The sequence below is a fragment of the Elephantulus edwardii genome, unplaced genomic scaffold (assembly GCF_000299155.1).
Source record: "Elephantulus edwardii isolate Elephantulus edwardi_28Jun2011 unplaced genomic scaffold, EleEdw1.0 scaffold00309, whole genome shotgun sequence".
Classification (NCBI taxonomy): Eukaryota; Metazoa; Chordata; class Mammalia; order Macroscelidea; family Macroscelididae; genus Elephantulus; species Elephantulus edwardii.
In genome coordinates, this window is record NW_006400059.1 from 938,281 (window position 1) to 961,806 (window position 23,526).

Below are 23,526 nucleotides of genomic sequence, written 5' to 3' on the forward strand. Positions count from 1 at the left end.
GAGAGAGAGAATATCTATAGATAAATGTTGTTCTTATGCGCCATCTAGTCACTTGCAACTCATAGTGACCCTAAGTACAATAGCTCTGAAACCTGCTCTATCCTGTGCCAACCTTAGATAGATATATCTAATAATGTATGGGGAGCTCTAGTGGCAAGAAGCAATGCTGCAATGATGAAGGCATCAGCTGCTCTGTGGAAGAAGGATGGGCAATTTCCTCCGAGCAATTAACTGCCTCTGAAAACCCACTGGAAAGTCAGGTATGGGTCGGTTCAGACTCAATGGTAAACAGTATGAAAACACAATAATATATAACACATATAAACCATATATAATACACGGTGACAAGGTGCGACAATTATTAAACAGTACTCTCCAGCAGTGTCACCTCCTTTTACAGAGAAGAAACTGTTTACTAGATGAGTAGGACTCTTTTATGCCTCTAGGACATGCTCCATCAGGACTGCATCCTAACTGTTTTTCCCAAAGTAATGAGCTGCATAAATAAAGCCTCTTTAAATAGACCACCAAATCAATAGTTCTTTAAAAGAGAAACAAGCGTAGCTACTTAAAAAAGTGAGGCCATGTACCATTAAATATTCCCCTTAGCCTAGGAGCTGTTCACTCCTATGTAGCTAGTCCTAGTCTTTCACATAACTGTTCTCAGCCTCGTTCAGCCGTCTTGATTGTATACAGTTGTCAGAGTCCTTGTCTTCAGTAAGGAAGGGAGAAATATCAGCTCTGAAAACAGCATGGCCAGTTAACAAATAGTCACAGACTATTTGGAAATCCTTAGTAATTTCAAAAACACAAAGCATTTTCAAAATGGCTTTTTATAAATATAATGATTTAAAAATGTTCTAGATGTGTAAATTTTCAGATACTTAAAATCCTAACTTTACTCCTCCAAAATCTAACCACTAGTTCACACCAAGTTGTCTAAGAGAAAAGTCACAAATTTCATTTCCGACATCCAGGTGAAAGAAAATCAGGGTAAATTTAAGTCACTGCTCATCATTTTCTTGAAATAAAGAAAGGGTTAGGTAGAGCTTGCAAAACATGAATATTATTCTGCCTTGTCCAAACCCATGTATCTTGCAGTCTGAGTCCTCCCGTAAAGAGAAAGCAATTCTTTGCCCTCGGTTTTCTTGAGCTGGACTTGGTGGGTTAGAAAAGAGAATGTGGCAGAAGCAAAGATGACCTTAAGATTCCTTGCATGCATCCTCCCTTTTCATTCCTTCTACCTCGCTCAGTCTATCTCTGTATCTTTCTATCCATCCATCTATCTATCTATTTAGTCACACTGGTCTGCTGATGTCGAGACACAAGGCCTATTATTGTTCTTTTTTCTCTTGCTGACAGTCAGCCAACCCTCAAAAAGCAGAGCTGTTTTACTAACCAGTAACAGAAACAAGCTTAGAAATGCCCAATTAACCTCAGTCGCATATCCTTGGGAACACAATCACATGCTGAGAAGCTAAGTTTAGCAGCCATTGGTTATACAGCAAAAGTTAACAGATACACAGATAAACTAGAAAGTCTCTGTGTGGCCCACAAAAGATGAAGGGCTTAAAACAAGTGTCCAAATACCTCGACAAGTCCTGGAAGATTCATCTGAAGCCACTTATTACCAACTTAGTATTTATTATAAAAACGGAATATTCTAAATATGTCACATAAGGAACACCTTTTTTATATTTATGAAAGAAAAACATTAAAGATAATGCTCTTTAAAGCTGATGATTTCTTTTCAATGCTTTGACCTGACATCATTAGTAACAATGAAATGTGTTACAAACCTGTCACTAGGAAGCAGACCTGAAGGTTGTTCTTCTTGTTTTGGTAGATCATAGGAATCAAGAGGCCTAGAGGATGGAAAAAATGTATTTCAGTCAAAACATTAAACTGAAAGGCCTTCTTTAAGTTGAAGATTGAGAAACCAAAATGACAATATTCTAGACACTCTATTAGGCTCCCTATAAAATGCAGCCAAAATGCTTTGCAGAGGCAGAGACGACAAAGTTTGATCTATTTTGGGCATGTTGTTGATAAAGGCTAATCTTTGGAAAGAGACGTCAAGCTTAGAAATGTGGAGGGGCTGTGAGAGAGAGGAAGACTATGAGGTGGATTGACACTGTGATTGCAGCAATCAATTAAAATGTGTCAGATATGGTGAAGTGTTCATAGGATTGCGATCAGTCATACTTGCCTCAACACCAACAACAACAGTGTACAATGGGTTCAGTGTTGAACTGCTAACCAAAATGCTGAAAGGTCAGACCCACTGACTATTCTAACAGCAGAAATAGGAAGCAGTCTGCTTCCATTAAGATTGATAGCCTGAGAAATCAGATTGAGGTTTTGTGGTGTCAAAATCTTTTAAACTGGCATTTTTATGCATTATATTAGCCCCCATTACAGGCATGGTCTCCAGCTACCTTAACTGGACACACAGTCTTGCAAATCATCAACAGCTGTGGGATCAACAAAAGCCAAGGCTTTCCACACTGTGAAACATGGTGGTGGAAAGAGGGTGAAGACACTCTGGCAATGCTGTGAAGAGACTGGAGCAAGGTCTAACCAGAAGAATCCTAGAGATAGAGCCACAGTTTTAAAACTTTTGGCTGCTGAGTGATAAAAGGAAAATCTGACTTGTAACTGCTTTGAGATAGTTATCTGGATGACAGAGGAAACTAGAGGTGAATTTGTGCTGCTGAACTATACATGGGCTGTACATGAACTGAACATGGACTTTCATTAATTTAGAAATTATGCTTTGTTAACATGGCTTGGAACTGCTGGACTAAACCTGGACTTGCGTTGTGTGATATTCTCTGCCTCCCCCACTCCCCAAGCTATTTCCCTAATATACCTCACAACTGTGAGTAAAGTCTGTCAGTCAAGCTGCAAAGAACATTGGATCAACATGTCTGACCATGTAGCTATGTGTTTGGTACTATGAGTGAAGAGATTGACATTGTTGACAGCTTCAGTTTGCTTGGATCTACAATCAAGACTCTTGGTACCAGTAGTCAGGAAATTAAAAGGCAAATTACATTGGGAAAGTCTACTGTCAGAGACCTCTCCAAGAGACTGAGGAGCAACAACATCTGTCTGGAGACTAAAGTGTGCCTGATATAGGCCATGATCTTTGTGATTACCTGTATGCATCAGAAAGCTGGACAATGACTAGGGATGACAGAAGGAGAATTGATGTCTTTGAGCTTTGGTGCTGGAGAAGAGTATTGAATATACCATGGACTTCTAGAAGAACAAACAAGGTCATCCTGGAGAGTGTGAAGTGAGGCTACTCCTTAGAGGCAAGGATTCTGAAGTTCTGTCTGACATACTTGGACATGCTGCAAGGTGCAATCATTCCTTAGAGAGGGATGTCATGCTTGGAAGGGTGGAGGGCCAGTGCAGGAGAGGAAGACCCTCGATCAGATGGACTGATTCCATCACTGAGATAATGGCATTAGGTGTGTCAGAGACAACAATTTTGGCAAGAGATAGAGCAAGGTTTAAGGCTATTGTACGTAGGATCACTTTGAGTCGCAAGTGACTTGATGGCACATAACAACAACTACAACATGGATGTTGTTGATGGGGACAGCTTTCTTTTAGGAAATGGAAAGAATTCAGATTCTGCCACTCCCACGTTGCATCTGCTCCTTAAGCAGTGTTACTTAGTTGGAATTGACTCAACAGCAGCAAGTTTGGTTTATGATTTGAGACACTTTTATGAGAATGGGTTCTGGTTAAAAAACCAAGCATATTAATGCATTTCAAACAGTCTTTCCACAAACAGATCTTCTCATCCCAATAGGCATATGCACCCCCTTCATTTACTCATTCATTCAGTCTTCAAATATATTCTGAACACCTGCTCTTTGCCAGTACTATTCTAGAGCTGGGCTACGGAAGTGAACATAAAGTTAATTCCCATTGTAATATTACACATAACTGGGGCAGACAGGACCAAAGAGAAGAGAACAAATGCATAACATACAACAGCACAAAGGGAGAGAGAAGGGATGGAAAGAGCCCTGAGTTTTAATCCAGGTCTTCTGGAAAGTCTTAAAAGGAGATGTTTGAGCAAAAGGAGTTAGCAAGACACATTCAAGTGAGGGAAGACTTGTGTAGGCAGCGAGACTAGAAAGTATAAGAGCCTAAGAACAGGACATGTTGGTATTTTCAAGGAATAAAAAGGAGGCCGATGTAGCTGGGACAGAGTAACAGAATGAGGGAGAACACAGTGATAGGTGGCTAGGTAAAAGACAGGGCCTGGATGTAGCTCAGAGGAGTCTTCTAGATCATGGCAAAGTCTTGGAAGTAACCATTTAAAGGGGCCCTTTAGGCTGTTACTATTCATTTGTGTAAAGAACTTATGCTGGGAAGTGGGAATGATCAATGAGTTGCTATTTACAGTAGAGACAAAAATGCTAAACAAATTTCTTTAAAAACATGCCATTGGCTGTGCAAACTGACCTTCTATACTGGTATATTTTCACTGAAGTTTCCCGCTCTTTTTCTGCCTGACGCTTCTGTTCTTCTGTGTGTCGCTTCAGCTCCTCAGCTTCAGCTTGACGCCTCTTCTGCTCCTCAATCTGGGCCTGGCGTCTTTGCTCCTCAATCTGGGCCTGGCGTCTTTGCTCCTCAATCTGGGCCTGGCGTCTTTGCTCCTCAATCTGGGCCTGGCGTCTTTGCTCCTCCACATGAGCCTGGTGTCTCTGCTCCTCAATCAGGGCCTGATGTCTACGCTCTTCAATCTCGGCCTGGAGTCTTTGCTCTTCAATCTCGGCCTGGAGTCTTCGTTCCTCAATCTCAGCCCGACGTCTCTCCTCAATCTCATTTTGATGCTTCTGCTCCTGCTCCTGATACTGCTGTTCCTTCAGTTTCCTCTCATCCTCCAGAAGTAGTTGTTCCTGCAGCTTCCTCCTTTGGTCCTCAACAACATCTTCATCTGGCTGCTCTCTCCTCTCTTCCTCTCCCGCTCGCGTTCCTTCCCGGTCAGAAGATTTGGACCCTTCACCCCAGGAGGCTTCCCAAGTGGCAACAGGGGACTCCCTTGTGGTTAGAGAAATGCTGCTTGAGTTTAAGACCATCAGCTCCTATGTGACCAAGAAGAAAAGAAATTAATCTAAAATCTGTTTACTTCTGTAATTTTTTTAGAGACATCTGAACATTCACTTTTCTTTTCAATGGTTTCTATTGTACTTATACCCTCAATCTGACTTTGTGAAATCATGTAAAAAAAGTTTTATCACTTAAAAAAAAAAACCTCAGAAACAAATAAAAGCACACTTGAGTAACTGAGCTATAACTTAGTAAAGGAAAATTCTTAGGTGTTATTGCTGTGAATATTCAATGACATATTAGAGAAATTAGAAGGAGCTGAAATTTCAAAGCAAAATCTTAACTGGTCAGAGTTTGTGGTGTTAGCTTAAAGTTGGCTTTTTTAGCCATTGCTTTACCCGACCCCTCTGGTCTCCAGAGGCTTTTTTAGCCATTGCCTTAGCCCCCTCTGGTCTCCAGATATCTTAACTGCAGACACATAGTCTACAAATTATCAACAGCTATGGATTTAGGATAAGAAAGACAGTGCTTCCCACACTGAGCAATAAGATTTGAAGGAGAATGGAGCTAGAATCTTAGTCAGCGTGGGACCCTGGTGGTGAGACCCTGGTGACACCCTGGTGGAGAGACCATGGCTATGCTGTGGAGAAATTGTGGTAAGGTGTAATCAGAGGAGCCTGAGGTAAAGGCCACAGTTAAAGGTTTTGATGTTCTTGCTGGATGATGGAAGGAATAGCTGACTGCAGAATTGAAATTGGACCCTGCACTAATTGAGGAATTAATTGTGCCTTGGGACTGGTTGGCTAAAATCTAGACTATCATCGGGTGTTATTCTTTACCTCTCCTATCCTCCAACTGCGGCCCTCGGGCCAGGTTCAAATTGACTTCCTGTCAAACATTCTTTTAGGTGGTATAGCACTGCTCTGACAGTGATGTGCCAATCATAGTAATGGGCACCCATGGTGGACAGTGTTGGCTGGAGCTTCCCGACTAAATCAAGCCTGGAAGCAGGAGCGGCATCCACCTCCAAAATGGTTTGCCTCCGGAAACTCGATGTATGAACAGTGCTCAGGCTGTTCTTTCATAAGGTCACTATGAGTTGTCTACGACTCGATGGCATTAAACAACAACAACCACCTTCCAACTTAATAAACACCACTCTTGATACCATAACTGTGAGTCAACATGATTGGTAGAAAGATGTGCAGGAGAATGGGGGTGCCATGTCTGATCAAGCAGATATCTATTTGCTGCTATTGATATATTGATGGGGACAGTTCCCTTTATGAGGTTGATCGAAGTCAGACTCAGCCATCCCCATGCTACAACTACTCCTTTCGCAGAGACCATTGTGTATTTCAAGAAAATACAGAGGGCAAACATGCAGTCAAAAGTTAAGCTGAAGTATACATTCCATTTCTCAAAAATTTTGCCAAGAAAATAAAAAGAGAAAGAACAACGTTCAACATTTCAGGAAGGCAGTTTGGTGCTCCTCAAAAAGCTGAACATGGAAATTACCTATGACCCAGCTATTCCACAACTTGGAAAAGACCCTGAGAATATAAGAACTGAGGCACAAGTGAAGATTTGTATACCAATGTTCATAGCAGCATTAGTCACCATTGCAAGAACATGGAAACAGCCAAAATGTCCAACCACAAATGAATGGATTGAGGAAATTATGGTACATCCACACAATGGAATATTAGAAGCAATGATTTTGTAAATTATTACCTAACTTGGGAGGGATTGGAGAGCATTATGCTGAGTGAACTAACCCAATCCCACAAGTATAAATATTGTATAAAACCATTATTGTAGAATGAGTATAAGGATCCAAGAGGGGTGGGAGAGGGTGGAAGCAGAAAAAAGAGGATGTACAGGGGAAGGGGGGGATTAATCATAGAGTTGTACAATTTGAAAGGGGTGGGGTGAGGGAAATGAAAGAATTTTTTTCTTAAAAACCATGTATTTAAATTTTGTAAATAAACTAGTATAATTTTTTTAAAAAACGGTATGCTTTAACACTACCTCATTCAGGTATTTTGAATTCTCTCTCTCGGCCTCTTGCTTAGCTCTCTGCCACTCTTCTCTAAGTTTCTCTTGTTCCCGCTGGTATTTCTCCTATCAAGAAAGATGTTAATGCATTAATACATTAATGGTATTAAAGATAATATTTTCAATACAATATACATAATTTATCCAGTTTTTTTCTGTCATTATGTATATTGTATTGAAACAGATGAGGGAAAAAACAGATTAGAAGTGATATATGATTGAGTATTATGGTTAGCACAGGAATCCAGAATTAAGGTTGCATAGAGAAGTGTACTCGGGGTGGGGGGTGGGGGGAAGGGACGTGGGAATTGTATACTAATGAAGGAATTTTTTTTCTTTCTTTTTTCTCTCTTCGGAGGGGGAAGCGAGCTGGTGGGGAGGGGTGGGAAGGGAGAAAATTGTAGCAATGAATGAATGGAAATCCAAAACCTCTGTAAAAAATAAGTAAAAAATAAAAAAATTTTTAAAAAAAGATAATATTTTCTACTAGAATTTTCACTCCTGATATGCTTGTCTTGGATCAAATCAACACTCATGGAAGTAGCAGTCTAGAAATCAAACTACTTATTGCATTGCACAAAGCTGGTGTCAGATTTCTTTAAAGTGCTAGAGGGCACGGCTGTTACTTTAAGGGCTAAGGCACATCTGCCCCAAGCCACGGGGTATCCAACCACCTCATAAGCATGTGAAAGTTGGACAGCAATTAACGAAGGCCAAAAAAGAGCTGATGCATTTGAATTGTGGTGTTGGTGAAGACTGTTGGCTACACCATAAACTGCCAAAGGAGCCAACAAATCTGACTTGAAAGGAGTACACCTTAGAGTCAAAGGGCATGTTATCAGGAGGGGCCAGTTCCTAGAAAAGACATCATGTTTGGTAAAGTGGACAGTCAGTGAAAAAAAGGAAGATCCTCAGGGAGCTGGGCTGACACAGTGGCTGTAACAACGAGCGCAGCAGAGACTGTGAGGGTGGCACAGAAGCAGACAGGCTCTGCTGTACACAGGGATTGCTGTGAACTGGAGCTGACTCTGAACAGCATAAGCCCACCTTTCAGAGTCCCTGCGCAATGTACTTAACACACACTCCAGTGCTCCTTGTAAGGTTGGAAGCTTGAGTCCAAGCGACAGCACCCTGGGAGAAAAGCATAGCACTCTAATTCTGAAAAATGTCAACCTGGAAAACACTCTGGGACACAATGCTGTTACATGGGATCACCTGGAGTCAGAATCAACTGTATAGAAATCTTTTTTGACAGTGACTTAATTGTCATCTAATACATCAGAAAGCTCTGGTTGGGCCTAGTGGCAAGATGCTGTGCTGCAATTCCAAAGGCATGCAGTTCAAGGCCACCAGCTGCTCTGTGAGAGAAGGATAAGCAATCTCCTCCAGCGCAATTACTGCCTCTGAAAACCTGCTGGAGGGTCAGCTAGCAGTTGGTTCCAACTCTATGGTACACAGTAAAAACAACATCAGAGCCTAAGGAGTTCTTAAGGGCTACTACTACACCAGCCACACTAAGAGAAAAAGATGAGTTGCCTCCTACCCTTAAGATTTCCAGTGCTGGAGACCTGATGGATGGTCCCACATGGTACTGAGTAAATGGCAGAGGACATTCTTTTACTACGATTGCAATTCATTGTAAGCTACCAGGTAATTGAACGAAGTTGTCTTCAGTAAAGCAAATAAGTAGCTTATGGGTATCAAGTCTTTACAAAGACTAAACCTCTCACTCATGTAAGAAAATACTCAAGACTGTAATCGCTCACTCTCTCCATTAATATGCACTCAGACTCAACTCATTGCTGTTGGTCAGAACCCGCTCAGAGCTCACACTCCACTGGCTTTCCAAGGCTGTAAATCACACGAGGGGAGATTTCCCATCTCTCAGGTTCACTGTTACAGCATCACTGATGGATTCAAAATGACAAAGAGGTGCAGCATGAGGGTTAGCAGCCCAGTCCCTGAGACAAGGCCACCAGAGCCTCCAAATAATATGCACAGATGTTCATAAATAATGATTTGTTTAAAAACAATGACTCTATGAGTCTTCTAAATGTTAAGATTCTTGTTTCGTGTACAATATGCCACAAAGAAAGATTTCTTAATTAATGGAGTTATTGTTTGGAGTTCTGTTAAAATGTGGATGCACGAATTAAAAGAATTCAAGAAAGCCTGATGGTCACTCTCCCGATTATCCACCATTACCTGCAGCAGACGGTCCTGCTCCTTCTGCCACCTCTCCTGACGCCTGCGTTCTTCCTCTTGATCCCAAGCCCAGCGACTCGGGGCACTGAGAGTTGGGACTGGAAGCTGGCCAGTTAGGAGAGAGGAGGAGAAAACAGAGGAAGGGCATGTGCCAGTAAGTCATCCACTGAACTACTTCTGCAGATTTAAGGTTTTGAGGGTTTGTTTGGGTGTTTTGTTTTGTTTTGTTAATTTTACTTATTTGGGGTAGAAATAAACAGACAAACACACATTCATTCAACAGTTCAATGACACTGGTTACACACTTGACATTGTGACCCAATTCTCACTATTTCTACTCATTAGTTTATTGCCATTAACTAGGCTCTCTTCCCCTTAAAGTTCTCATCTGTGCTTTATAATAGCTGTTATATATTAGAGCTAATATACAATATCTGAAAGGGATCTCCATGGATGATTGAGTCCTTCCTAGATAATGGCATAGTGATGGTATGGAGCCCATAGACTTTCAATCATCTCTAGATTACTTACAATACCTAACATAATGTTAAATGCTGTACAGCGACCACTTCATGCTACTTCTGAGCCTTTGAGGGATTGCTTTGACTACTTAATTGCTACTTTCCCTTCAATATTTCAAGCCAAGGTTGGCTGAATCCACAGATGAGGAAAGCACAGATGCAAAGGGCCAAATGTCGATCACTGCCTGTAAGAACACGGTGCGCAAGGCAAATTTTCTTTACTGATCTGGTTATTGATTAGTTTAATAATGACGGCTCCACAGGAGAGATTTGGTTCAAGTTTTAAAGATTATTCAAGAATTCCTCAAGCCTCACTGGATTCAGCAAGTGTCGCTTCCAGCTGAGTTTCAGGTTCTCTTCTAGGCTTTCTCAGCCTTTGACCAGGGTCTACATAGATCTAACTCAAAACAGTTCAGTAATGGTAACTGGGCACTACTCATTTCTGCTGGTTAGGGAGGCAATGAAACTTGCCATGTATGCTCTTAACATACATAAACCGTTCATATTACACTCTGTTTAGACAGTACCAAGGGTTAAAATGCCTTTATACGGCACAATTGGGGTTTCAACTCACAGGTGTTACTATTTTATATGCTCTTTCACAACTTAAAAGAATTGTAATCAATGTCATTGTATAGTAAGTTAGCCATCCCCACCCAAGTGCACCTTGTTTATTCCAAACTACAAATGAACACTACTTACATCAGGAGACACGGAATCAGCACTTCCTATATTACAGAATGAGGGAGAACAATGACAAAAATAAAGACATAAGTCTCTTAGTTTCACAAAATAGTTCCTCTCTGAATGTTTTATCTCTAGTCGTCTCTATGCCAGTATACTAAGTGACTTCAATGTTTGTTTAATGTGTAAAAGCTTTTTTTCTTGAGTTCCATCCCTTCACTGTTCATCATCCAAACTAAGACAATAAAAAGTAGATAAACCATAGATAGTAGTCAGAAAGTCAAACTGTACTCCTTGTACCTATTTAACTTTTTTGTAAACAGTAACTAGGTACTCTTAGTCATAAAATGCTTCATCTCCTAGACATTTCCCTGATAGAAAAACAAACAACCTCAAATATTGTAACATCTGTCAAACTCAAATTTTCACTTGCCACTACTTGGTTACAATGTGACAGCCGAAAGTCACATTTTTTCAGTCCTCCCGACTGATAAACTCCTTTTCATAATTAAGCCACCACAGCAGACATGTTCCAGAAATGTTTTCCTTTCCTCTCCTATGACTTGCAACATAAATGCTCAAAGTTTATGTACATGCTCGAAGGCATTCCTTTCATATTTAAGAGGTCCACAAAATTGTGTATATCCATAAATAGTATAATTATTTTTAAAATGATAAACAAATTTTTAAAAATATACTGTCAGAGAATTTTCAAATTTTCCTGAAACAGAAACTATCATCAAATAAATGATTCATTTACACAATGATTTTTTGTATTTTTAGAAAACTGCTTTGATATTTAAGAAACTACTCTTCCCTACAATAACCTGTTAAAGAAAAGTAGATGAAAATTGGAAAAAGTCTTTTGTTAGCCACCTTGAGCTAGAGGAATCATGTTGCTTCCACTAAATAGTGACAGAAAGAACAGGAATTTAACAACAAAGAAAAACACTAAGAATACTGACACAAATAGACCCTGGGCATGCATAACTTGTAAGGTATTTCCAGTCATACTAGAGGGGGAAAAGTAATGCACCAAAGGAAGAAAGATACAATTTATCAAATTTTTGTGATTAATGTGAAATGCACAAATCTTGTGACTATCCAGTATATAAGGTGAATCTATAAATGCTTTTATTATCTTAAAAGTAAGAAACAGTATCATTTCAGATTGCAACCGCACACTCTCCTCTGGCTGTACCATTGCATCTCAAACATTGGCTATTACTTTTAAGTTCTTGACAGCAAACCCCAGAACTTGAACTACATTTGTGAAGCAGGGAATTATACGTAGAAAAATGTGACATGCACAGCACACAGGAGGCAGCCGTACCCAACTGCACCAACACAGATGACCTCCAAATCCTCTTGTTCACTTTGGCAGTCCAAATTCATTTCTTTTTCATTGACTTCAAATTCAACAGAGCAATCACATTAACTATCCCAAACCACCATCCCCAACAACCATAAATAACTTTGCTCTTGTTTCTGGATTTGTGAGCATTGGGTTTTTTGGGGTTCCCCCCCCCCGCTTCAAAACCAAAAATTCATCTGGCTTTAAAAAACGTGGTCAATTGTATGTTGGTGCAATTGAATATTGTGCAATCACAGGAAGCAAAGCTTTCACTCAGCTCATTTCTTACTGTTAACCAGTGGAAAGAAGTGTATGTTTAAAAGCATCTCAGTTTCAAAAGGAAGAAAAAAAAAATTTAGAGGTATTCAAAGGACACGCAAAAGACCCATTACCACAGAGGTAGACCCATGAGCTGTAAGAAAAACCGCGTGACCCTGGGAAAAGAATGGAAATGGGTTATGTAGCTTGGTCATATGACAGCCAGATGGAAAAGGCACCACAGACCGTGAGCAAGAGTGGAGAGTGGAACAATTCCATGAAAAAGCATGAATTGTTAACTTTGTCGTTTACCTTGTTCAAAAAATTGTGATCGCCTTTTTAAGTTTTTCAAAGAAATAGGTTCAGATGCTAGTTGAAAAATGCAAAAAAAAAAAGAGTCAATCAATATCACATCATTTGTTTACCTCTCACTACTGGAAAGCTAAATGAAACTTGGTATATACCTTTCCAACCTACAGCAATATTAATAAAATAACAAAGACATGGTCATAGAAGACCCAGATTATTTAAATGCAAACATACATACACATTTTTAGTAGTCTAGACCACATTCAAATTAGTACAAGGAGGAAATACTTTTATTAACACATTTTTGCAGAAAGCATCACAGTTTCAGTTGAAAAGTCAATGTACCAGCTTCATGCCAGATCTCAAAGCTTTGGTAAAACGAAGACTGAAAAGAGTGGCCTATGCTAAATGATCCCAGACTACTTATAACACAAAACAATCTGTTCAACTAAGAGGTTTCACAAACTTGGTAAGCAAAGAACTGATAAGTAATGGGGAGAAGTATAGCAAAGTAAAGTATATCCAAAGAAAGAAAAAAGCAAATGCTAAAATAAAAATAAATCTTCTACGACGACTTAGGCTTAGTCTTCAAATTCTAATACATTATTTTTTTTAATTAAACCAAATGGTGTTTAGTCAGATAAATAAGAAACATTATCATCTTATTTTTCCCCACAGATTAAGTAAATTACTATGATACTTCATTCACAAATGGCTGTATGAGATACTAATTCCTGCTTCTTTCCATCGGCAAGACTCTCAGTTAATAGGGGACACATACCAAACTGTAATTGCTTAAAATTGTGGGATTTTTTTTATTAGTATGCTCTGTCTGCCTTTGTCACTGGCAGAATTGAACTCAGATATCTTAGATTTATATTATGAAGGGGGAAAACATGTTTGTTTTAAAAACTCCTTTACTAAAGAATGTGGTTTGAAATATTTCAGTCACTTCTAACCTTCGCAAGGTTATGAAGTGAAAAGTCACTGACAAGTCAAGTTAGGACTAAAAATTCCTGAACTGGCGAGTAAGGACTAAAATTCACCTATGCAAGCCCACCATTTTGCCCATCAGACTAGCGCCATGAAGCTATCTTCTTTGTGTCCCTTCCCCACCTCTGTGGATTGTACCTTTCTTATTTATTTTGTTAACCACAGAATAACACATAGTGTTTGGTGGTAACATTATTTATGAATGACTAGGAAGAGTGGTAACTCATTACACAGAATCCAAGAGCTTTATAATTGCAAATGAGTGCTTTTGCTAACAATTGTTATTCCCATCAGCAGCATTTCCTTAGGAAGTAGTAGCTGCCTCCAAGTTTGTCTCTCACACAACTATAAAGGCAGCATTACTCATTTCAAATTCAAATAAGATTCCCTTTGCCTGCATATCCTATCAAGAAGGCAGTGTGTTGGGAAACCAGTCCTCCTTCTTTGGTTCTGGCACACCGAGCAAACTGCTGAAGCTGTGCTGGAACCGAACGCCCTTCCACCGGGCGACACCTGGTACAGTGCTGGAACCAAACTCCCTTCCACCGGGCGCCACCTGGGCCTGCTAACCAGTCACTTTTCCTTGCACTCACAGATTCTCATTTCTGTAACAGCATAATCTGACTGCTATTGCTTTTCCTATGTACAAATCCATATCATGAGGGTGATCTTTACCTTTTGAGTCAAAAGTGCCGCTTTCATCACGAATCCCATTGATTTCTTTGGATTCAGTATTCTGAGTGGGAGGAAAATGCTGATTAACAAAATTAACTCTAATAAACATAGGTGAAAAAAACCAAAACAACATTCTGTCCAATAGCACTTTTGGCCTAAATCATGCATTTCTCCTTAAGATTTGTTTGTTTGTTTTAAATAAAATTTTTCCTTTATACTGATTTACTTACAAAGTTTATATACATTGTTTTGCACACTGATCTTTCCCATTTCCTTTATCCACCCATCAAATTGTTTCATCTTATGATTAACCACCCCCTCCCCAACCCACCCATCCTCACCCCTCTGCTTCCACCACTCTCCCCTTATATCTTCATACATGTTCTACAATAATGGTGATATACGGTATTTGTCCTTATGGGACTGAGTTAGTTCACGCAGCACAATGCTCTCCAGTCCCTCTCAAGTTAGATAGTGATTTATCAAATCATTGTTCCTGCGTGCTGTATTGTATTCCATTCTGTGAACGTATGGATTGAGAAAGAAGATGTTTTTTAATAATATGACACTTCAGGATATTATTGTGTCCCTTATAACCTTTTATGGAACTCTCGTGGCACTGTCTTGAAGGCATCGGGCTGCTAACCAGAAGGGTGGTGGTTCCAACCCACCAGCCACTCCATGGGAGAAAGATGAAATTGTCAACTTCTGCAAAGATTTACCACCTTGGAAACACAATGGTCCAGTTAGTTGTAATCTATCCTACAGGGTAGCTTCTTCTTGTTGTTGTTGTATGCTAGCAAATGGGAACCAACCCACAGTTGATACTCCAGTGGCTTTTCTGAGCCAGTTAATCATATGGGAGGAGACTGTGCATCTTTTCAGGGAGCAGTTAATGAATTTAAACCACATGTCTTTGAGACTGCAGCCCAATTTTTTTACCACTAGGCTCCCTATGGCTAGAAGACATAACTGACTGGATGGCAGGCAGTATGTTAGGGTTTGGGTTTATAACCTTTTAAATATAATCAAAAATTCCTTGTTTTATTATTAATATTCAATATTATTATCTAATGTTGTTATTCAATATTGAATAATAATATTTAATATTTGTGGAATACTTAATGACTACCTACATGCAGATAGCAGTGCCTTTAAGTTTAATCAGCCAGTGATATTCCAAGAAACATGATGGGTGAAAATAATGATCGGTTGATTTTGTTTTTATTTAGCAATGATTAAGCAGTATAGTCAGTATCTAAACTTTTCTAGTAGTTAAATCTTTCTTACAACACATAGTAAACTCCCTTAGTTTAAAAAAATAGGGTGCTTTACTGTTGGAATAATACCCAGGCAGTTAATGTAAACTAATAATAATTCATTGAGTGCTTAAATTTAATTATTAGCTTAATTAAAATGAGCAGACTATAAATCAAAACCACATTTTTAAAAATTGGATATGATAAAGAGTAGTGCTTTGAGACTTGGAAAAAATCCTTCATTATCATTTCTCTGTTATTAACAGCTTTCTTGTTGTCATCGTTGTTGTTGTTATAGTCAGGTGCCTTCAAGTTGAGAAGGACTCACAGCAACCATATGAACAACAGATCTGTACCCTGGCTCACCCTGTGCCGTCCTCACCATTCCTGACACACCTGAGCCCTTTGCTGCAGCCACTGTTTATCAGTCCACCTGGTTGAGAGTCTTCCTCTCTTTCAGTGTCTCATCTTTAAACCTTCCCAAGCATGATGATCCTAAGGAACAGCCTCTCCTAGCAACATGCCCAAAATATGTGAGATGAAGCTTTATCATCTTTGCCTCCAAGAAGCACTCTGGTTGCACCTTCTCCAAGACAACATCACATTTAGAGAGCAACTTCTTCTGTCATCCTTATTCATTGTCCAGCTCTCAGGTGCATAGCAATGTACTGAAAAGACCATGGTCTAAATTAGGTGCACCTTAGTCCTCAAATTAATATCATTGTTCCTCAATAATTTGGACAGGTCCCTGACTGCAGACTTCCCAGTGCAATATTTCTCCTGATCTCCTGACTGCTGGTACTAACTGTATTAATTGTAGATCCAAAGAAGATGAAGTCATTGACAGTTTCAATCCTTTCTCCATGTATCATGATGCTGTCTATTGGTCCAGTGGTGAGAATTTTTGTCTTCTTGACATTGAGATGCAATCCATATTGAAGGCCACAGTCTTTGATCTTCTGTAGTAAGTACACTAAGTACTCTTCACTTTTCTGGAAGCAAGATTGTGTCATCAGCATTACAACATCATCATCATCATCATCATCATTATTAATATTACTGATGAGTCTTCATCCAATCTTGGTGACACATTCTTCATAGAATCCAGGCTTTGCTCAGTATATAGACTGAATAGATATGGAGAGACAATACACTCTTGATGCACATCTTTCTTCATTTTAAACCATATAGTGTTTCCTTGCTCTATTTACACAACAGCCCTCTTGGTCTAAGTTTAGGTTCCCATGAGCACAATTAGTTGTTCTGGGATTCCCATTCTTCTCAGCATTAGCCATACTTTGCTGAGATAAAATAACAGCTTTACTGAGATAAAACTCAGATATTTCACTGACTTTCTAAGTTTCCCATATTCTGCTAATGCAGCTGAATATCCCTTAAGTACATCTGAAAGTCTACTCAACAAATCACCTATGAATGGACTAAAAATGTTTCACAGAGTTTTCAATTGCACACAATTACTGCATTCATTTCACTAGTAAAGAGTCTGTAATTTTACATAAGTACTACTTTATATTCACAAAATATATGAAAGGAGAATATAATGATGAAAGACTGGTGAAAAAAAATCCCCCAAATGACATTATGGGAACTTTTGGTTTAACATTATACACATCATTATTACTCTCTTAATTATCAAGGAGTAATGTCTTAAGGAGGAGCCATGATGATACAGTGGTTAAACATTTGACTGCTAACCCAAAAGACAGCAGTTCAAATCTACTAGCTACTCTGCAGAAGAAAGACAGGGTAATCTGCTTCCATATAGACTAAAGCCTTGGTCACTCCATATGGCTCTTCTACCCTGTTCTACAAGGTTGCTATGAGTTGGGCTTGACCCATCAGCAATGGGTTTGGGTTGGATTTCCTTATAATTTTCAAATATATATTTTATCCTCATTACTCTAAGGTAACACCTTATTCAGATATGTATGCTTTAATAGTGGTAGCAAGACATACACATTCAAATAAATACTATGCTTTTCAAACGCACAATTTCTATAATTTTTTTTGCCCTGTATATATGCCCCCGAGCAATTAAAATACTTACAGAACTCTGAAGGCTTTCAGAGAAATCAGTCGTTACTGACAGACTTGAGGATATATCTGAGTTGTAAATTCCAGAAGTTGTGTCAATCCACTTTGTTTCAGGTGAACCTATAATTTTGGTAGCCATACTGGTGAGATTGAGGGTTTTGTGCCGTAAAAATGGCAGGGAAGGTTGGTCTTTGCCCCAGTCTGATTGGCACATGGAGGTCAAGAAAGAAGCACACATAAATGTTGAAGTAGAAAGAACAAAGTTACTGAATGCACATAAACATTAAAAAAAACTGCACATATACAAGACAAACAAATCAGGCAGATAGAAAGAAATGAAGAGTGTTCAGGGCTTCTGTCTACAGACCACCTTCCCCAAAACACAAAGGTTAGATCAGGTTAATGATGACAGGACTAGCAAATTTACTGAACCAGTCAATAAACCTGGGCTGAATATTGCATTTTTACAATATCATTTACTAGGATAAGAAAGACTTAATCCTCTCCTACTTGACCTCAATAGCTAAAAATAAACAAGTAAATAATTTAACGGCATGCACATGGAAAGTTCTTTAAGAATCAGCAGCAGAAAAGTAACCTACCACATTCTCTCTCACATCAGGTACAGTCAGGATGTGGTAGAGAGAGTGAAAGCATAATGTGATGCTTAGTATTAAAAATCGTTACACGACTCCTGAATGCAGATACAATAGCAATACCCTTCAAGTGTGTATTTGCACGCAATACTGAGTCCGTGCATAATTAAAACAGCCAGTAATCTAGGGTTCAGTAAGTTGGCTAGTTTCAAAGATGGATTTTTGACAGAACTTTCAAGGATATATTTAGGATATGTGACAATATAAATACAAAACAGCTTGAAGCCAAAAAATTAAGTATTTAAAAAAAAAAAAAAGTTACTGAAGCAATGTTACAGCCATGTGCTAAAAGACCATTTCCCAGCTTGGTAAAGCAGACATGGTGGTCAAAGCCACTCACCAGACTTTCCATGGCGTCTGACATCCATGACTAGGTGTCCTGTTTCCTGGGCTTTGGCCATGGCTTCCTCCCACTCTTTTGTGTCCTTATATGAAAACTTGGTGTTGTTAATAGCAATAATTTCATCATCTACCTGCAGCTGAGAAAATTCTGCTGGGCTACCTAAGCAATGAAAAGTAAAATAAACAGTCAGATAAGAACAAACCCCAAAACAGATGATCTTCTGATCATTGCTTATTTTAATCAAGGAAAAATTATATTCATCTCATGTAAGCACTTCTCATATTTACTTTTCAGGTGGAGGAAAGGCAGTGAGGTGTTTTGTTTTGGGTTTTTAAGCTCACAAATAAAGGAGTATTTACATCATTCATAACATCAAAGGTTTTCTTAAAAAAAAAATTTATAGTGGACATCTTCCTTACCATTAAAGAAAGAATGACAAGCTCATCTTGTCAGCAAAATCATTATGCTAGCCTTCTAAAACCTAAGGAAAAACTTAAGTTACTTCTAAACAAAAAAATGTGTAAAACATCGCATTCAGTTAAACTTCCAAATTCTACAATCACTCAGGAATGGAAGACAGAAAGCTTGGAGACTTAAAACCGCTTTAAATTGCTGTTCCAACACCCTATCTAATTAAAGCTATTTTGAAATTTCATTTAAATAACCAGTGTTAACATGAAAATGCTTATAGCTAAAGAAGGTGAAGGAACTCCTCTCAAACACCACAGAATTTTCATTTTAGATCTTGTAACATTTTGTCAAAAGTGTCCCAGATTAACTTGGTATTACTCCAGGTAGTCATTGAGCTGTGATCTTTTCAGAAAAAGTCTTCTTTTTTAAAAATAAATTTTCACTTGCATATTTTTCTCTTTTTAATATCTTTTTATTATTATTATTATTATTCATTTTAATGAACATTTACAGAGACTTTGGATTTCCATTCATTGTTGCACTTTCCTCCCTGCCTACCCCCGCCCCTCCCAGTTTGCTCTTCTCTTTGAAAAGTAAAAGAAAAATTCTTTCATTGTTATACAATCCGTCCCCCCAAGTCTAATCCACTATGCAGCCTTCGTTCTGTCCTTAGGTGAAAGATGTATTAGATTTCCCAAGACCTTTTACATATAAAAGAGCACATATCTAGTCACAGAACATGGCTGAACAAGGAAAGCTCTTATCTTTCTTCAAAAACCATTTGTTACCATTTTCAAAAAAGTAACTTAAAGTGTAAACAAACTAAGATTGTCATAAAATAACGATTCTTCAAAATGAAAACTGGTAAGGCAAGGAGAATAAACAATCTGGTACTCGGAACCCTCTAGGAATAGAGGGTACATCTCTCCTCACTCTACGAAGCCTTCATACACTGCTTTTCCTCCCCTGATAAAAGAAAGGTCTGTTCACACCACAGGACAACACGAGAGCAGAAGTTCAGCAGAGCCAAATGCAAGATTTACCTGCTTCTACTGATGCTACGAAGACTCCGGAAAGATCCCATTTTACTGTAAAGCCAAATTCAAGACTGTTCCCAGGCGTCTGGTTTATGCTGATTCTCATATCGCTGAACTGATCCTGCAAACAAAACATGAAACTGTGCTATCAGGTGTCCCTGGCACCCACACGGGGGAAAGTCTATCCAGCGAGGGAGGGAGGCCGCCTGCCAGGCACACTCGAATTATTTCACGGTAAACCAGAAGCTGCATTCTTCCTCCAGGAGTTTGCAGGAACTTTCGTTTATATAAATACCAGAGTTAACAGAGCTGATTTTTTTTTTCTTTTGCTAAAATAATACGGGATATCTTCAAGTCAATAAATTATTTCCTTCACATTAATACTATGCATATGTGGACTACTGAAAAGGCTTTTCCCATCGTATGATTGGGGCTAATTAGCAAATCTTTTGTTCATTACTCCATCATGATACTACAGAGTAGTCAATTCTAGATTTCACAAGACTTCCTTAAATCATTCTACAAACCAAATATTTTTAAGTTCTGTCCAACACTCAGACCATGATACATTTCATTTTCCTTTGTAACTTACAGACTTCATTTGCTTGTCTGTTTAGGTGAGCAATGGAGATGAATTTTAAAATACATGAGTTTTTCAGGTTTGTGTTTCATTTCCCTCCTTTAAAATCATAAAGCACTTAGGTTTATCTTATTTTTTAAAAATCTTCCTAAATGTACTTTATTCCCTAAATAGTGACCTTAAAAAGTCTCCATTTCAATTTAGCAGTTCAACTCAAACCTAGAATCAATTGGGAAACTCATAAAGCTTATTGTCTAAGTTTTTCCAACTATAAAGCAAATTTAAAATGCAAGTGGAGCTGTTCTGAGAAAAATTAAAGTGGTCTATAAGAATGACATGAGTCGCCGGTAACACAACAGCACATAACAACAACAAAGAACAAAACTAGAGAACATATTATGAAATATGAATACACAGAGACACTAAGTGTTGTAACATTATTAATAGCTATTCATTTAATAACCATTTATTAATCTCTTCTGGAAAGCACCAATGAATTTTGCTTGATGACCAACTTAAGGCTCAAGGTTTGAAAGAAGAAAAGTCCTGGTAGTCTACTTCATAAAAGATTAAAGTGGTGTGTGGCTTTCTAGACCTGCATTGTGGTGATATAGGGGCTCTGGTAGCCTAGTGGTAAAGAGCTGTGCTGCCAACCCAAAGGCATGTGCTTCAAATCCACTAGCTGTTCTGTGGTCGAATCTCCTACAGTGCTATTTCCTGTCTCTGAAAACTCACTGGAGGATCAGACATGGGTTGGTTCAGACTCAACAGCACATAATATGTTGTTGTTGCTGTTGTTAGGTGTCACTCAGGTGTGACTGAGTCTATCAGGACTCATGCTGACCCTGAACAACTGATCTGAACCCTGCCCTATTCTGTGCCATCCTCATTATCTCTGATGCGCTAAAACCTATTGCTATAGTCACTGTGTCAATTCATCTTGTTCAGCATCTTCCTCTCTTTCTCTGACTCCACTTTTCCCAGCATAATGTGTTTTTCCAAGCACTGGAGCCTGTGAACGACATGCCCAAAGCATGTATCTACATAAAAATTAATATAGCTTTCCCTTGAAGCTACTTTCTCTGTAACATAGGGGATCACGAGGAGTCATAATTGACAGAAACAAATATTCCTTAATGGTTTCTTTTTCATAAGACACAAGACTTGGCACTTGGGGAAATAATACGATTTAGACATGGTCTTTGCCTTCAAGAAGTAATTAACTGAATTTTCAACAGTGAGTCTCTTTAAGTAAAGACAAAAATAATGTGGCCAATGTAGTGATGTTTTAATGAGAAAATTCCCTCTTAAAACAGTTTGAGACAGAATTTCAGATGAAGGTAGTCAGACAATCATTAATAATCTACCTCGTGAATACCAACCTGAATAATGCAATAAAAATCCAAGAATAGAGAAAATTATAGGTTCATTTTACTCCTTAACCAAAACCACCCTACACTTAAGTTAGAGATGACTCAGTGAAAGTAAGTGGTCAGCTTGCCCACTCTCATGAAAAGAAAAAAAACCAATACAACCCCAAACCAAAAAACTAGATTTCAAACCAATAAAAGTGCAGAACTATATAAGGGCAGAGAGGCAAATGATGGGTATGATACTCAAGATACTAATTGAGGTTTTTTTAGCTTGAAGAATGAAAGGCAGGCTGGAGATTTAATAAACAGTCTCAAACTACATAAAGAATACTTTGCAGGACATGACAAAGGAATGTTATCCTTTTCTACCCAAAATAGGATAAAACAGAATATACTAAAAGAGGAGATGGGAAGAGTTTCACAATTATATTAGACCAGAAGAACCAGACCATGAAGAATTAGCTTTCCCTCACAAATAAATAAAGCAATCCCTTTATGAATATGTTAAATAAAGGGCAAGAAGTCACCTCTCTGGTATAGTAACAGCCTGGAAGACTCTTGTGGGACTTTCTGGGACTGTACAAGCAAGGACAACAAACCCACATGGACAATTACATGGCCATCTATGACAACAAGGGCCCTGGTAGTGGTGTGATGGTTACAGAGTCCATATGCCAACCTCAAGCTCAGTGGTTTGAACCCCTGAGTGGCTACCCAGGAGGAAGATGAGGCAATCTGCTTTTGTAAGACTGATAACCTTGGAAATTTGGAACAACTGTTTCCTGCCCAAGAGTTATAGGTGGTGTTGAGTTGACTATCATCCACAGGACCTTACGAACAACAAATCAAAACCATTCTCTATCTTGTGCCATCCTGACAAACTTGGCCATGCTCAAGCCCACTGTCGCACTCTGTCAATCCATCTCACGAGGGTCTTCCTCTCTTTCACAGATCCTCTACTTTCCCAAGATGAATGTCTTTTTCTTCCAAGAACTGGCCCGTCTTGACATGTCCAAAGTATGTGAGACAAGTTTCACTATGACCCTTGTCTCTAAGGAGGCCCCTTGTTGCAACACTTCCTCCAAAACTTTGTTCTTTTGGCAGTCTGTGGGCTATTCAATGCTCCTGTCAACAGTACAGTTCCAAAGCATCAATTCTTGTTCAGTCTTTCTTACTCACTGAACAGCTTTCACATGCACAGGAAGCAGATGAAAAGACCATGTCCACTACGGTCACTATGAATTGGAAGGACTTGACTCTACAGCTGTGGTTTGTTTTGGTCTGACATCCATCAACCAGGCTACTTCAGACAGGACGCTGAACCTGCCAGAACCTTCTCTATCACTACAACATCAATGTTCACGTTTGGGGTTTTCAAAACCTACTTTCAAATATAATTGTGTACACACCTCCCTATTAAGGTATTAAATGTGGGTTTAGTAGGAGAAATTGCCTGAAAGTGCTGTTTGCTTGTCACCGGTTCCCAGAGACTCTAAGCTATCCTGAGGAAGCCTGGCCTCTCACATTAGATTATCCTTGAGACTCCTTGTAGGTGAGTCTATAATTATATTCAAATATAATCTGTTCCATAAAGAGTAGAGTTAGAACTTGTAGGTCTTCCTTTTCCTCTGAAAAATACCGGGCAAGTGTTCTCAGAGTCAGAACCAATCCGATGGCAA

General features: G+C 38.9%; 1 protein-coding gene across 1 annotated transcript in view; it reads right to left on the minus strand.

Moving 5' to 3' along the window:
- The window catches only part of LMO7 (LIM domain 7), a 131,978-nt gene that overhangs the window by 11,786 nt on the left and 96,666 nt on the right, over positions 1-23,526 (minus strand). Inside the window, exons 13-23 of the mRNA XM_006901130.1 lie at positions 19,901-20,015; positions 18,444-18,605; positions 17,461-17,567; positions 14,134-14,194; positions 12,469-12,525; positions 10,563-10,588; positions 9,340-9,444; positions 7,108-7,200; positions 4,861-5,111; positions 4,489-4,590; positions 1,800-1,865 (exon numbers count right to left, since the gene is read on the minus strand). Coding sequence (XP_006901192.1) covers positions 1,800-1,865; positions 4,489-4,590; positions 4,861-5,111; positions 7,108-7,200; positions 9,340-9,444; positions 10,563-10,588; positions 12,469-12,525; positions 14,134-14,194; positions 17,461-17,567; positions 18,444-18,605; positions 19,901-20,015 — 1,145 coding nt within the window. The remainder of the gene's footprint in view (positions 1-1,799; positions 1,866-4,488; positions 4,591-4,860; positions 5,112-7,107; positions 7,201-9,339; positions 9,445-10,562; positions 10,589-12,468; positions 12,526-14,133; positions 14,195-17,460; positions 17,568-18,443; positions 18,606-19,900; positions 20,016-23,526) is intronic.